At 34.6% G+C, this 16,148-nt stretch overlaps 1 protein-coding gene across 2 annotated transcripts in view; it reads right to left on the reverse strand.

The window, feature by feature from the left end:
* LOC145965019 (uncharacterized) overlaps window positions 1-16,148 on the reverse strand; it is a 34,249-nt gene that overhangs the window by 5,977 nt on the left and 12,124 nt on the right. For both annotated transcript variants that reach the window (XM_083088269.1, XM_083088270.1), the window contains exon 2: window positions 6,690-6,777. In XM_083088269.1, the coding sequence (XP_082944395.1) occupies window positions 6,690-6,777 (88 nt within the window). The remainder of the gene's footprint in view (window positions 1-6,689; window positions 6,778-16,148) is intronic.

Genomic DNA, 16,148 nt, shown 5'->3' on the forward strand with positions numbered 1-16,148 from the left:
CCATTAAAAATATAACTTCATTTTTTTAAATGAAATTATTTCAAAGATCTTTTTTTTCAACGTAAATCTTGTTAAAGATCTCTATATCTTATTAATTTTCTTATTGATATTAAAAGTGTTACGTTAAAGTTCTATTTAATTTGAAGTCTATTTGTAATTAATTAAATGAGACATGACAAGTTGTTTTTTTTATCTATTTGTCATTTTATAATCAATTAAGATTCTCGAAAATTTCACGACAAATTTATATTCATTTCTTAATCAATTCTTCAAAGTTTTAATCTTAAATCGATCTCTTAAAGATTAAATTCTAAAGTGCCTTTAAAAAAATAAATTAATATTAAAAAGGCGTAAATCATTAAATATTTTTTCTAAACAATAATCCTGGCAAGAAATCGGGAAGAACTTTCGGGATTATGTCTGCCTTTCCTACGCAATTGATCACGTGTAGACTTAATATGCAAAAAACATAATATGTAAAAAACGTTGCTGGAAGAATGTGACCTTCACGCGTGCCTGCATATCACGTTCTTCGTAATTTGCAGTTTTAAGAGAGCGATCAAATATATCTCGCATTCGCGAGAATCTAGAAACAAATATAAATTATCATTTTCGCGATTATCTTGAGAGAAAGAGAGAGGTCAATATTCATAGGTCATCGATACATAATCATGTGCGGAAGAGAATCACAAAATTGTAAGATTTTACACACAAAATTTACATAATCGCGATGACAGTCTAAATTATTAATCGTCAATGTTAAATATAAGAAATCTCAATCGTCTTGGTGCGGCTTCCGAGGTCAAATCTCGCTGCACGTGTCGCATTAAACCTTGTTCGTTCTAAGGGATAAGATACCGGTATATCAGTCGCATGGCTGCAGGGTGCCATGAAAAAAACGATGATAGCATGCGTTTACGCACTTTGTCGCTTTATTACGTACAAGGTGTTTAACGAATCGACACGTGTAAATACCTTTGTTCTATATCGAGTCCTTCTCTCTCTTCTACATCTCTCTTGAAATTTATTTAAATATCAGTCATATCATTTCTTGAAGATCAATATGCGTAAAGATAAGTATATAATACTTTTCGTATCAATATTCATAGATATATAATCATGTGCAGAAGAGAATCATACAGTATCTTTATAAGAAAATATTATAAAAAAATGTTTAATAAATGTTTTATATATAAATAGAATTAAATATTAATAAGAGTGTAAATAAAGATGCGTAAATATGCGAATTCTCTCGGTAAAATGCCTCTTATTTAAATAAATAACAGATTTAAAGGAACAATTTTGCCGGAATATCGATAGATTAATCGGCCATTATCTCTCTTTTTTCATTTTTTAAAATTTCTTTGACATTACATATATGTTATGCATGACATTACATATATTATATGCTTAAATAGACTTTAAATTAAAACTCTGTTGTCGCGAAATCGGAGCGAGTTGACAAACTCGATCTCGTCGGTGAAATGCTCTTGCAAACGAATCGGGTTCACTTCTGGGATATCAAATCATCTGCTTCTTCCGCGATAAACTTCCTCGCAACGATCGCTCGGATGAGACTCGTAAGTCGCGACAGTTTAAGAAGATTGAGACTCTCTCTTTAAGAAAGAAAATAATTTTTCAAGATTGAAATTTTCTCATTTGTATATCAGATAATTTCTCCGAATTTTCGCAAAAAGTGTGTTACTACATCATTGTTATTCTTAGCTGCACCCGAAGAAATTTCTACGTGTTCCATTGTTGAGGACTTTTTGAAAGTTGATACTATAACTACTAAATGAGTGAAAGCGATAATAAAAGCGATACACGCGGGTCAAATAGATTAAACACTGACGTGGTTGGTCGCGTAATTGACGATGAACTTGTTGACTTTTCGTTATCGGAATTAAACCACTATAAAAAAAAGAAGAGAGAGTAAGGATACAAATCTATATAAAAATAAAACCTCGACATGCAGCAGTTCTATCGTGCTCGATATTCAAGTGTTATCGTTGATTCTAATTTAAATTTCTTTCTTTATAACTTGATATAAAAATATTAAAGTGAAATGGCTGTATTTTATATCGAATACTTTACACAATTTTTTCTTCTTGCAAAAATAATTTCACTTATTTCCCTTTCCATATTTTCAGATGACAATTCGATTCAATCTCCTATCCATCTGCACGTCTCTTTTAATTTATTCATCGCTTCACTTGAAATTCTAAATGTGAAGAAAAACTCTGATAGATTATTTAAACACCTGATTTCAGAATAAAATGATAATCTGTCGAATTCTTTGATCCAACGGTGAAATAATGATCAATAACCGTGCATTTCCGACGGAAATAGCCGACACACCAACTGGCTCGCCATCGTCATCTTCGACCGCGAAATCAATTTACCGTAAAGTGGGTGTGTATGCCTTAACGCGATAATCTCGATTGCCATTCGGTTGAATCAAAACACCGGAAATCTAGAAACTGGATAGAGTAGTTAATCGAGAAACACGACGACAACGATGATGATCATCAGCGAAGCGTTCCCAGTTCACAAAAAAGCGTTAATAAAAAGAATAATATCCGCTCAAGACAGACCTATCTTTAAGCTTCCAAATATTTCAAACGTCAAAAGATATCGACCAATGGATGTGATAGAAGTGCTTCGAAATGGACGCTTGAGTGAAAGTTTTTTGAGCAAGATTCAATTTCGAGTCTACCTTATCTTAGAAAATATATAAAACTTGCATTAACCCAATTATAAAATTCGATTCAACTAAATGCTATGAACTCTATTAATGGATTTATGTTTAACACTCGCACAAAGTCTGTAAAATAAAATAGCGTTTAAATGTGTAGCTTTCTCGGCTTTTTATAACCGCTGTCACAATTATTTACTCATATAGAAAAGCGTACTAAAATGTCAAGGATAACACGTGAGTGTATAATAAAACATATAACAAATATAGTGCACGCGCGTTTAAAATTACATAATGTAACGACATGCACGATAAAGGTGTGAAAAATTATATCCTTTAATCACGAATTCCGGTTTCGAATTTTTGCCTAGAATAATATTAATAAACAATTCGAATAATAACACGATTAAATCCCCCAATTGGCAACTTGACAAATTACTCGAGGATATTATGCGAGCGTCACGCGTACAAAAATCGCGAGACTGGAAGCGTTGAAATTAATCGAGTCCTGTCGAAGATGGGATCTGCCATTTTGCCAACGTCTAACGATTTCGCGAGTCGGCGAGAGCGGCGCCGAACAAAGTCCGAAAAGCCGAACAACCGCCGGACTGTTCTCTCTCTCTCTTTCTCTCTTTCTCTCTCTCTCTCTCTCTCTCTCTCTCTCTCTCTCTCTCTTTTTCTCTCTTTCTCTTTCTCTGGACTCGGATCTCGAGCGAGCGGATGAGGAAAAAAGGAACGAGCCGAGATAAAAGTGCGTTGCGAAACGTTGCTCTTCGATCGCGAGGCGCTCGCTTCTTTCGCAGCCGAATCGGGCTGTGTGATGTGAATCCGTAGAGGCTCGTAGAGGCGTCTCGCCTCGTCCTTCCTCCTCCTGCCTCCCGTAAAGCCACCCACGAGCGATATTCATAGGGTGTGTCGAGGCAGTAGCGTGTAAATCCTAAAGCGCTTACGAAAAATGCTCCAATTTTTTTGACAAACAATTTTAATGGGTCCAAATTTCGATCCCGTCAACAAAACATAATCAATAAATTACACGATAAAATATATTCTAATACGAACTGTCAAATTTAACGAAATTACAATGACATCTCAATCTTGAAAGAAAACAATTATTCAGATAATTTCATATAAAAATGTTTCACGTAAACAGAATCATATGCGTGTTTTGCAGAATCTACTTCAATAGAGACATCACTGTAGTAATTATAATAATCATAAAACGATCTTTTTTTCCACGACACCCTGTATGCCGTGTACCGATCACGGTTTGAGATTTGGAGAGGGGGCAAAGGCGTACAAGAAAGAGAGAGAGAGAAGGAGAGAGGGAGACGCGCGCACCCGGCTCGATCATACACATGTATTGACACACACACATGCACGGGACAAGCCTTTAAAATTGACTGCGGGTGACCGAGAGAGCCGAGCGAGAGGGCCGGTCCCCCTTGACAGCCATGCGAACAAGTCTCGGTCGCGGATAAGGACCGCGTGCGCGCGCGCGCGGGCGCTGTTGCTAGCGGCTCGAGCCCGGACCGACCGCCGGAGAGTCAATTTCCAGACCTCGGGGGAAAGGGAGAAAGACCCCGTGTGTCCCTCCCTCGTAATGCCTTCGACCCCTTTAACCCTTCGCTGGAAACCGGGAGTTCATTCACGAGGCGGGCGCGATCCTTGCGCGAAACTGGCGTCTCCTCTCGTGGAAAATCTCCCGGATTATCGAGTTTTAGCTTTGGCTTCGATAGTGCTCCGATCACCGAATTCATCTTTTATCTTTCATCAAAATATACTCCTGGACAAAATTAACGCATCATTTTTTTTCACCTTTTCTTTAAAATTTTTCGTTAAAATTTAAATATCAGCTTTTAAAGAAAAAGTGAAAAAAATTATGCGTTAATTTTGTCCAGGAGTATATATTAAAAATACAACCTTCTCTACTGAAGGGAAAGTAATCTTGATACATTTTATATAATAAATTAAATTATATTGTATTAATTATATTGTATTAATTTATATTGTTTTAATTAATCAATATATATCGTGCGATATACATTTCTCTTTTCCAGGCCTCTTTTAAGCGAATGCGAAAAGCATCTTCGTTAAATTTGCGCCTAGTCTATCCACTTTGCTGGCTTGTCTTTGCAATATCCTTCGCAGTCGTATAATTGTTGAGCGGAAATGCACAACGAGGAGGGAGGAGAGTCGTTTCCGCAACGTTACTACAACTCGTTTCCTAAAAGCTGGTGTTCCGCGTGCGGAACAACACCTGTACGTTGTATCGCGACTGGTTAGGGTCGGGTTAGATTACGTTATGTTACGTTACTTCGGCCAGACTTTACGAAACGTTACGTCGCCTAAAGTCATATGGCCGCCTGGACGTCATATGTTTATGCGTTCCGATTTCTGTAACAGATCGTTGCGCGACCAGATGTTGCCTATATGTCACAAACGACTCTTAAAAATTGAAATTTGTATCGCATGTTTTGCCGAATTAAAATATTCATGTATTATATTATTGTAAAATTCTAATTATATGTATAACATTTTTTAAATCCTAACAAAACCATTGTATCTTCTTTTTATAAGTTGATTACATGTTAAATTTTCCATAAAATTAGCAAAAATAAAATACAATAATCACGAAATTAATCATTTTAAAAATTTCATAAAAGTTTTTGATAAAACAAAGAGAAAAAAAAAGAGGAGAAAGAAACCGTATAAAAAAATATATAATTCCTAAATAATATACAAGCTTTCAAAAGAATTTTTGTGAAACTTTAATTCATTTCGTGAGTCTTTTTATTTTCATCGATTCATTTTTGGAATACAGATTTATCATACTAAATGTACAAAGGGTTAAGGGGCTTAAGATCGCGACGGATCCGCGAATCAAAGGATAAAGGTGTCGGGGACGATATGGCGTGACCGAGAAACCAAGTGACCCAGCGATAGGCGAATGCCGGAGTTAACGGCGTTTGTCCGCCGCGGATCGTGCGCCTCCTCCGTTGTACGTTCTCTTGGTTTACCGAGTCACCGGCGTCGTTCGCGAGCGAGGAACGGTTCCAGGATGGAGACCCGATGGTGCGCGAGAATCCAGGTTGTGATCGCGGATGCGACAGAAAAAAAACCGGACAAATCCCAGTTAGATAGCGTTCGATAGAGGCTCGAACTCATCTCGGGCAAGCTATGATTCGCGACAGAATCCGGGTGATTAAACAAAATTTCCATTCCAGTAATTATGTAATCCGATATATCCACGATGGGCCGGAAAAGTCCGGTGAGTGGAAAAAATTATGGTAAATTTCGGTTTTTATTCAGCAGGATTTTATTCAACGGAATAAACTGGCAAAAATTATAAAAGTGATTAATATGTAACACTATGATAGTATTTTGCTTTAATTAATAAATTATACTAATTATAATATAATTAATAAATTTTACTAATTATATTATATAGTTAAAGAAATAAAATCAATATAATAATAAAGTCTTTTTCAATTCAAATTAATATGTGAAATATGTTTTAATATATTTTTGAAAGAAAAACTGAGATGCAAATGTTATCAAATTTTATATTAATTTGTAATTTAATGAAAAGAATGTAACAGAGAAACGAGATTAAAAATCTTATCGATACAGATTTGATTTGTGTTCAACATCTTGTCTTAACAAAAAACTAATTTACTTTCTACGTCGAATTTCGTTTGATTTTTTTTAATCTATTATATCGCCAATCCTGGATACGTGTAAGATGTATACAGATGTATGACGCACAAATTTAAAAATTTTTGTAATAATAATAAAATTTTTCTTTTATTCCAAGGAAAGGAGAGAAGAACAAGGTCTGAGCGTTTCGCGCGAACTGATAGTTTGTCTTTCGGTGATGACGTGCGCAGATAAAACCTGCACCGATAACTACTCATTATATCGCGTCAGTTGCCAGTGGGTTCATTTGATTAATACCCACGTGCAAGAGCGTACAAGACACGAGACGAGAACTTACCAACAGTCCAGTTTCCACACTCGGCAGCAATGTAAGTCGACTGTCGTTCTGTAGGCCATTTTCCGCGAGTGTTCCTTCCCGCAGCTGCCTAAAATAAAAATACCAACGGGATGGTTATTGTTACGATCATCGAAAATTTTTCAAATAAAAGCACCATCAAATAATGCACCAACACAATAAATACACAGTAATATATTTAAAAAAACATGTTAGAAAAAGAAGAAAATAAATACCTAATATTTAATAATACCAGAATTTTTTAATTAATTTTTATTTATTTTTTTTATTAGAAATCAATATACTTTATCGAGAATAGTTGAGAGCTATGCTTTGTTTATCATAATGAGATCTCCTCGCAGGAGATTGCTCGTAAAGGTATCTTTTTTCTTCGACATACGCGTAAGATTTATGGTCATCTATTTATCGGGAAAAGTGCATGGTTTGCCATCAACAGTAATAGTACTTAGAGTCTCGAGTAGTCGAGAATAATTATTTTGCTTCGATGATTTGAAGTCGAACTTGCTTTTAAAGGCGCCTGTAAAAAAGCCAAAAGAGGCAAAATTTCTCTGAAAAATTAGTCGTCGCGATGCGTGAAACCTAACGCTCGATCCGCTCGTAAAATCGTTATGATCTCCTAAAGAAAGAGTTTCTCTGCATCTGCTCTTTCGTTGGATCGCTCTCGAGAGGCCCAAAACTCGTGAATATTCATATGCAAGGATAAGATTGGGGTTTTCTGAGGTTTTCTCATCCAAAATACGAGCTATTCGAGCGCGTTTAAAGGAATTGATCTAGTCGGTGAACGAAGGGATTTTAACTTTGATGAAACCTTTTTTTTTTATTAACAAAAGAACGAAAAGTTTTAACACGAAAAATTCGTATTTTTGCGTCAAACGTCTGTCACATTGTCAAAAATCAATTTTTTGTAAAATCCTTCGTTCACCGACTAGATCAATCCATACGAAAGCTAAATCCTTTTGAATTTTTTATTTCAGATGATCCAGCTCCGAGCAATCTTGCTCACCGCCAAGCGCCTCCGAAAAAAGATGTCTCTGGAAAATAGCTACTGTGCCTACATTTCTCGATATTTTTAATTGAAAAAATTATGAAAACTTCTTTGATAGATATATATTATGATAAAGAATCGATGAAATAAAAATACCTAACAGTTTTTTTTTTAAATTCCCAAAAATACGTTTTTTTCGACTTGCTGACTAGGTATAACCCCTTAAACGAGAGCACTTGAAAAAGGATGAAGGAAGAAGAAGAAAGCGACTCGCGGACCGCGCCAAGAGCAAGTATTCGCAATCGATGAAAAATATATACTTGTATGCAACAGTCGACAGAATTGGGTCGTCTCGCTTCGACATAAACATCTCGGGCAATATATCGGGGGTGTATATCGACTTTCTTGAACTCTCTCTAAATAAATGACGCGATGAATACAAGTATTATTTCGCGTGTCTGTGAAATTGTTGAGATAACAGATACGAAGAGAATCATTATTTGTACTCGTTTAAGAAAATTTATCACCGCTGTTTATTTTCCCACCCGATTAAAATCGAGCCATATTTCTGGCAATCAGTCCATCGCGACCCGGTTCGCACGCACGTTGCACGCACTATCACGAGGTTGCTGATGCAACTGCTCCCAAGAGCGGAAATCGACCAAAATAAACACGCGTGTGTATAAACGCGCACGATAAAAAGCCGCTTCGGAGAGGCTCGATGAGCGGAAACGTGAGGCGTAAGCGGTACTCTGTTATTTCGAAGATAGCAAAATCGGAACAATTATCATTATCGCAACGCGAAACAGAAAGGAAGTAGAGCAACGGTCGCAAAAATTGAGAAGGGGTTTAAAGTTTTTATTTTTAATATTATTAAATATTATTTTTAATATTATTATATAATATATAATTTTTAATATTATGTTTAATATTATTTTCCTCTTCACTTCCGACCTTTATGCTTGATGTTACATAATTATTATTTAATTTTAATACAGCAAGATAATTATGTGATACTTAATAAAAATAATTTATATCATCTAATTTAAAGAGCCACATAAATAACCTATTTATTTTTATTATACCTACTACTATTACTCTCTTTTCTTTATTATTTCAAAGTTCCTTTATCTTAATAGAAGGGTAATTACGCATTGATAAAACTAAAAATAACTCTCTATCGGCCACGTCGTTAACCATAGATACCGTAATTTACTCGAGTCATTCGCTGCTTCGTATCTTTTCTCGTTCTTATCATGTGTGATACACACTGATAATGCGCGATACGCCTTCCGGTATCGCCCGATATCGCGTATACGATTACGTCGCGATAGCACATCAAACGGTGTGTGTTTTTGTGTTTACACGTGTGCAAAAAACGCATCACGTACATACGCGGTCTCGCATTGATAAGACCCGTGATAACGCGAAGAAAGGAACCGATAAGAAGACCGACCCAGGAGAGATTTAGACCGCACGACTCCCAGTAACACATCGTTGAGTAACATCCACCGTTTCTACTAGAGACCATTGGTAGAATCGGACAACTCGATGAAAACCAGAATGTCTTTGCACATGTATGTACACAGAAAAAAATAAGTGTCAAATTAAAACTTATATACTTAAACTAACGCGTTCATTGTTTCGTATATACGCAACAATTTATAATCTTCTTAGAGGAATTTAATAATTTTAAATTTCAACAATATTATAGTCTTATTTTAATATTGTAATTGTCACCTCAAGAATATATAATTATTTAATTCTACTTTAAGAAAATTATAATCTTTGATTTAAAAATGTCATTTTCTATCTAACATTGTTTCTCTTCCGTTCAAGAAAATTAAATCTTAAATCATAAGAATACATTTTTCTCGATTGAATTATATAAAATGACTTCATTCAAGTAAGCAATTATATTTTTCTTTAATTAGCGCAATATAATCTCATTTCAAGATTTCTATTAAAATTAAATATATTTTCAAAACAAGAATGTCCTTTTTTCTGTGTATAAATATAATATAAATGTAATACGCGTGGTTTCAGATTTATACTCGATCACAATGGACGTCGTTAAAATCAATTTTCACGAGTCTATATTTAATTATATGTCTGATGTGAAAGGTATTCCGTTTTCATCCTCTTTCGCGAAATTAATTATTAAAAGAGAAAATTGTTGCGGATTAAAATTATTCTGTTTCAAAGGAATAATCTTGTATCAATGCAGATATCATCCAAGATAACTATCTATCTATTCTAGATATTATTCTAGATAATATTCTTTCGTAATATTTTGATAAATTTTATTTGATGCAATTAGCAGTGACAAAAGCAATCTTTCCGCAACAATTTCACATTTTATCATAAGAATCAATTTTATATCATTTATCTGTATTAGAAAAAAATATCTAACATGTAAAAGATGTATAAATTAATCGTTCGAAGGCTTTTCTTTATTTTCATACGTAAAGAAATTAAGCTGACAACGTATAATCTCAGGTATACCAGAGCCAAAAGTCCGAGACGCGTACTTTGTGAACTATACATTCGTCTCTAACGTCATCGACCAAGACGTACGGAGAATGCACTTTGTTCAGATACAAGCGCGGGGGAGAACGAGAGGAGGATGAGGACGAGAGGAGGGGGGGAGCGACGTTCGATGCCAGATCGTCCCGTGTGTCACGCATCCACCCGGGTTATTGTACCCTCGAGCCATTTTCACCAGCACCAAAATGCCCATCGTTATCTCTCGGACCTGACGAATGGCCCCAACACGCACATTCTTATTCCTCGGTCCGGCCGCGTAAAAAAAAAGAGGAGAATCTGGGCGTGTTTCTTCCTCCTCTCGCGCCACGTCCAGCGTTGTTTCTCGTTCACTTATTCATCGCGATATTTGCGCGATACGCGAGGCAGTGATTTAAATGACGAGCCGAGGCGGATTTAAAGCTATACGCGATTATCGACACGCAAGGTTGTGATCAATGCGAGGTCAACTCATATCTCGGTTATCAACGTCGGCCTGTTAAAGGGTTTATTTTATTTAAGGTTGAACTATTGCGTGATTTGTGTCGAACGCACACGAGAGAGAAGGATATCGCATTGCATTTTCCAATATACTACTTTTCGATTTTTATTTCGAGCGATGTTAACTAGACAAATTAAGTTTATCCATTTAGCATATTTAAACAGGATATCTATCCAAATATTATGAAAAGAGTTCCCTGAAAATCCTCTGCTCTTTCAGGTATTATATCTTGCTCGAAATTGTACGTAAAGAGAATATTTTAGATTTTTTGGTGCAACTTTCTAAAGTAAGTTTCTTTCTTGTATGAGTTTTCTAATATTTTTTATGAAAGCAAAATACAAATACACTTGAGTTTCAAGTACTAGATATGCAAATGTACTGAAAAAAAAATTGAATAGCTTTCATACGATGAACATTTTTCATTTGCATAACATTCCCATTTTTTATCACTAAAAATTATAATAAAAAAATATGGATATTCAATTTGTTAAGATACTTAATATATAAATATAGAAATAGATATATATTTATACTTTAAACATATACATAATTCATTCAGCTTGTTCCTGCCCCCAATAACTGCTTACAATATAAGACACTTTGTTAGATAAGGAATTCAATTCTTAATATTTTATAACTGCCGCAAAAATCCAAGGCGTCCATTAGGAGCCAGATGATTATATATAATCAAATATAACAAATTAATATAACAAATATATAACAAATATATAACATATATATAACAAATATATGTTTTCATCAAAATACAAGATTCCATAGAACCTTGTGAAGCTCTGTCCCTGCGCTTCGACTTGAAACCGACACCAGGACATTTCATGGCGCACGAGGGTAACGCCCCGTCACTCACCCTCTTAGCGCACTCGAGTAACGTGTCTGGCCACACATTGAGAGTCCAGGTATCACTGTCGCTTTCCTTCAACGGCGAGTGGTTAACGATGATTCCCATTGCGAAACGCTGTACGCGGCCGCGGCATGTGATCGACAAACAAGACTCGGAAAAAAGGCGAAACTCCTCGGCCTTGGCGAATATGCATCTCGCATCGATCACGATCGCTCGGGAGATATTGACTTTATCTCCCTGGCGTATTTGTAAAATGCTCGAGGTTGATCCTTCGTAACTTTCTCTCTTGATAACTTGACGAATCCGATTACCGCGGCGTTAACAAAATTCACGTCTTTCTGGTTCACGTTTTCTAATTATCCTAATAATTTTTGCTATTTACTTATTTGTGTGTTGGAAAACAATTTTCATATTTCAAGAATAATAAAATATAGTATTTTTTATTCTTGAATTGTCATTTTTATTTATTTTTTATTTATTTAATTAATTTTTTTCCATTTTAGATTTTTATTTGTTGTTTTTTATTAAACTTTTTTCTTTTTACTTTTTATTTTATTACTTATATTCTCTTTTACTATTTTATATCTACTTTTTATTTTATTATTTATCATTAAACTTTTTTTATTTTTACTTTTTTGTTGGAGGAATGACGATGAGACGTTCAAATAAATCTGTTATACCTCGTATTTTTATTTTTCATTCATCCAACATAAAATTACATTGCTAGTTCATTCAAGATTGCGAATTATCACGCATTTCATCAACGGTACGAGATATTGAATAAAACTGACTGATTGATGTACGTCATCCACGCGTTCCAGAATTAAAAAGAGCTCGAAAGGATTAATAAAGCTGTCGGATTGACGTCGGAATTAAAATGTTTACAATTGGAAATATCGACACTCGAACGATTATTGTCGACTATTTGTTCTTTCTTGCACGAGTTGATGAATACGAGCATATCTCACAAGTACGCGTAACTCGAAATCGAAAGCGACGTGTCGATTAGATGCGCGTTAAAGCAAAATGCCAAATATTCCCCTCATCGGCGTTTATGCAAATAGCCCGTGGATTGCACGCGCGAATAAATTTTGGTGTACATAATTCAATTTTGCAGCAGCCTATGCAACGCGAGATTTTCGCAAGAGAAAATTAACAGAATTAATTACCTAATCATCGGTTAATTGACGTATTAATTGTGTAATTGATTGTGTGACGATCTAACAGAGCGACTCGATAATGGCGACAACCAAATGCACTTCAAAATAGTAAAATTGATATTGATTATCGTATCTATATAGTGCTAAAAACTGAATACACAGTATATGTTTAATAATAATTGCATTTATAATTTCTTTTTGAATTCTATTCTTATCAGTATATTTTGTATTGCGGCAATTTTTAGATAAAATAAATGTTTTAGATAATAATAAAATTATAAATAATAATAATAATAATAATTTATTATTTTATTATTTTATTTGACATAATCCGTGCCTTGCGACTTTGGATTGACTTCCAGTGTCTCTTACATTTCTTCTATAATATACATAAAATACGCATAAAATACACATAAAATAATAATAATAATAAAAATATAAATAAAATTTTTAGATAAAAGCTCTTACCGAATTGATAAGGCGATCGAATTTAAGAAAAATAAAACTTTACGTGCGTCTGGCACGAAAATGTAGTTTCGCTTGGTCCACAGTTTGTCAACACCCGTTATCTCTCCACGCTGTAATTGCTAAACTTGCTTATCAACCGAGGCTGAAGTGCTTCCTCTTTGAACTTGGGGCTCTCATACACGACATGAATACGCGCGAATAAAATAAAAGTGGCAAGAGTAATCAATATAATTTCGTCGAATAAAAGAGAGAGATATTATTTATTTAAATTTGCGTCCGATAAAACAAGAGTTGTATAAAATTGACGCGTAACCATACGATCAATATTTTGATCCGATTCGATCGGGATGTGTCAGCGTATCAGTGATCTTTATGCTCGACGATATAAAGCAATCATTCCAGTGCCACGATAACCGCTCGTTGACGTGCTTGTCATCGCTATTTAGAATCGAAATTCGAGACAAGTCGATTTGAAAAGCGCCGATGAATGTAACGCAAAGTCTCTCGCCTCCTCTCGTTCGTCTCGCCTTTACTCGTAGCGGTAAACTCCCGGCTTTTTGTATAAATTAAACTAACGGAGAGACTACTGGCGTAATCGTGAAAGCAAAATGAGCACGACACCTTGAGAATCTTACAAAACCGTAGTGACATGTTCGGGAAAACGAGTTCAAAAAGTTCGACAAGAAAATCCGATACTCTTTACAGCGTATTGGAAAGTAAATGGAAGTAGCGAGATAATATAATTATACGAGCAACAAGAAGGGAAAATTGCGATTGATCGTCCCTGAATTGTTATAAATGAATGAATAAAAGATCTACCGCAAAGCCGTGAATTTTTACGCACATGTTTAATCTCGCGCGTAATTAAAATACAAATAATTTAAGAATTTAAGAAAAAAAATTAATTTTTATCCGACATCTTGTCTCAATGTTTCTCCTACACGTTTTCTTACAATTGTAATGTCAATGTGACTTTCGAAATACAGACGTTAATGCACGTCGAATTTTAATACGATTGCATATAAATACGTGATTCGTGTCTTCTCATTTCTATTGATAAAATCGAGCTAATTAATGAGCGTGATACAGCGGGAAACATTAATACATAGCGGTCGCGCGAATAAATCTGCAAATTATATTTTTCTGGGTCGCGGCAACATTTTATTACTTTTAATGGAGTTGAATCCAATCTCTTGTTGCATCGCGATGCGTCAGCATCGTGCGAGCGAACTTTTAAAATGCGAGTCGCCGCCAAGACGCAAAGCGATTTTATCCCTCCTTTCCTTTCCCTTCACCCCGGTGCGGTGCGTGAGCGAGACAACACACGAGATTCCTCGCGCATAAAGAACTCGTATCTCTAGGGTACGAAAAAGACCTCTGTCTAATTTATAAATTCATTGAAAACCACATAAACCTGCGATTTTCAGCAAACATCACATATTAAATATTTGTGGTTCTATTTTTATATCGATCTTAAATAAATAAACGAAGCTATTTTTATTAATTATTAATTAATAATTATATTAACAATTAATAATTAATAATAATATTTTTATTGATTAATAATTAACAATTTTATTGATTAATAATTTTTATTGATTAATCATATCTCGTAGTTGAATATTATATATGTATAACGAATGAGCAGCAAAGAGGTCGTGCGGAAGACGAGGAGAAATAAAGGCACAAAGAGCAGTGGAATATTCGGCAGAGTAAATGTTTCTAGAATAAGACGAGCGTAAATAAGCGCGATAGGGCTTAACCGAGACTCTCTTCTTGCATAGCGTTTATACTACAAATATTATCGTTTTGCTTCTTTCTCTCTCGCTCTTTCCCTCTCGCTATCGTTCACGCTGCCTCGCAGAGAGGTCAGACGCGGAATATATTCGTGCGAATGGAATAAACACGTTTGTAATCGCGAGGCACTTTGTCCTATTCGCCGTTGCTCAACGTTTATTTTCAGTACGTTTCACAGAGTATATTTCACGCGAATAAATTTCCGCTTCCTTATAATATACGATGTACCCCTTACACAAGCGACATACGTTATGGATTCTTTGAGAAATTTAGAAGAAACTTTCTTCTTACAAAAAATTTGATTTTAAATGTGCCACGTATTTTTCCATTATTTCCATTATTTTTATCCTAATATAACGGAGTTTTTAAATTAAATTATATTATATATGAGTTGAAAAATATGTTTAAATTCTCTAACAAAAGATATGCTAAAGATGATACATAGTAATTTTCAGATTAACAATTTAAATGCTAGATTTGTTTTCAAGAACTCAAATTTATTCTTTTTAGTCGCGTTCTTTTTTTACATTTATAGTAGTATATTGTAGTTGAAATAAAGTAATTACTATGCTTGCCTTGAAAATTTGTTTCGGATATATTTCAGATAAATTTAGATTCCCTTCGCGTTAGTGGATATTTTTAAGCTCTTAGGTTTAAATAATTGATGCAGATTTATTTTGGAAAATTATGGACTTGTTATTAAACACACTTACGCTCGCTGCGCTTTACATAAACAAATTATATCAGTGCCCAGTTAGAGTTTATTACGACTGTAATAGAAAATAAATTTGCGCTTCTTCATGTAACGGGATATTTTTAATCTCTCTTAACTTTCCCAACTTTTTAAACTGATGCAGTTCTATTCCAGAGAGAGAGATAATATTGTTCTTTTTAATAAAACTTTTTTCACACTTGCTGTACTTAAACTAATCCGATTATATGCTTGCGCTTTGGAGAGCGTAAGAGAGAGAGAGAGAGAGAAAAGCAGAAAATAAATGTGGAAAGTACAGCTAAAAATAACAGCCTCATTATGGTTTATAAATAACTGTGATATTTTCATGCAACGGTGTTTTTACGATTTAATAAATTAATTTCCAAAATTATGCAGACTTATACTATTTAACTACATGAAATTTTTAATGAT

Source organism: Camponotus vicinus, unplaced genomic scaffold (genome assembly GCF_025532165.1).
Source record: "Camponotus vicinus isolate PSW18456_S1 unplaced genomic scaffold, iyCamVici1.0 SCAF_14, whole genome shotgun sequence".
NCBI classification, from domain to species: domain Eukaryota; kingdom Metazoa; phylum Arthropoda; class Insecta; order Hymenoptera; family Formicidae; genus Camponotus; species Camponotus vicinus.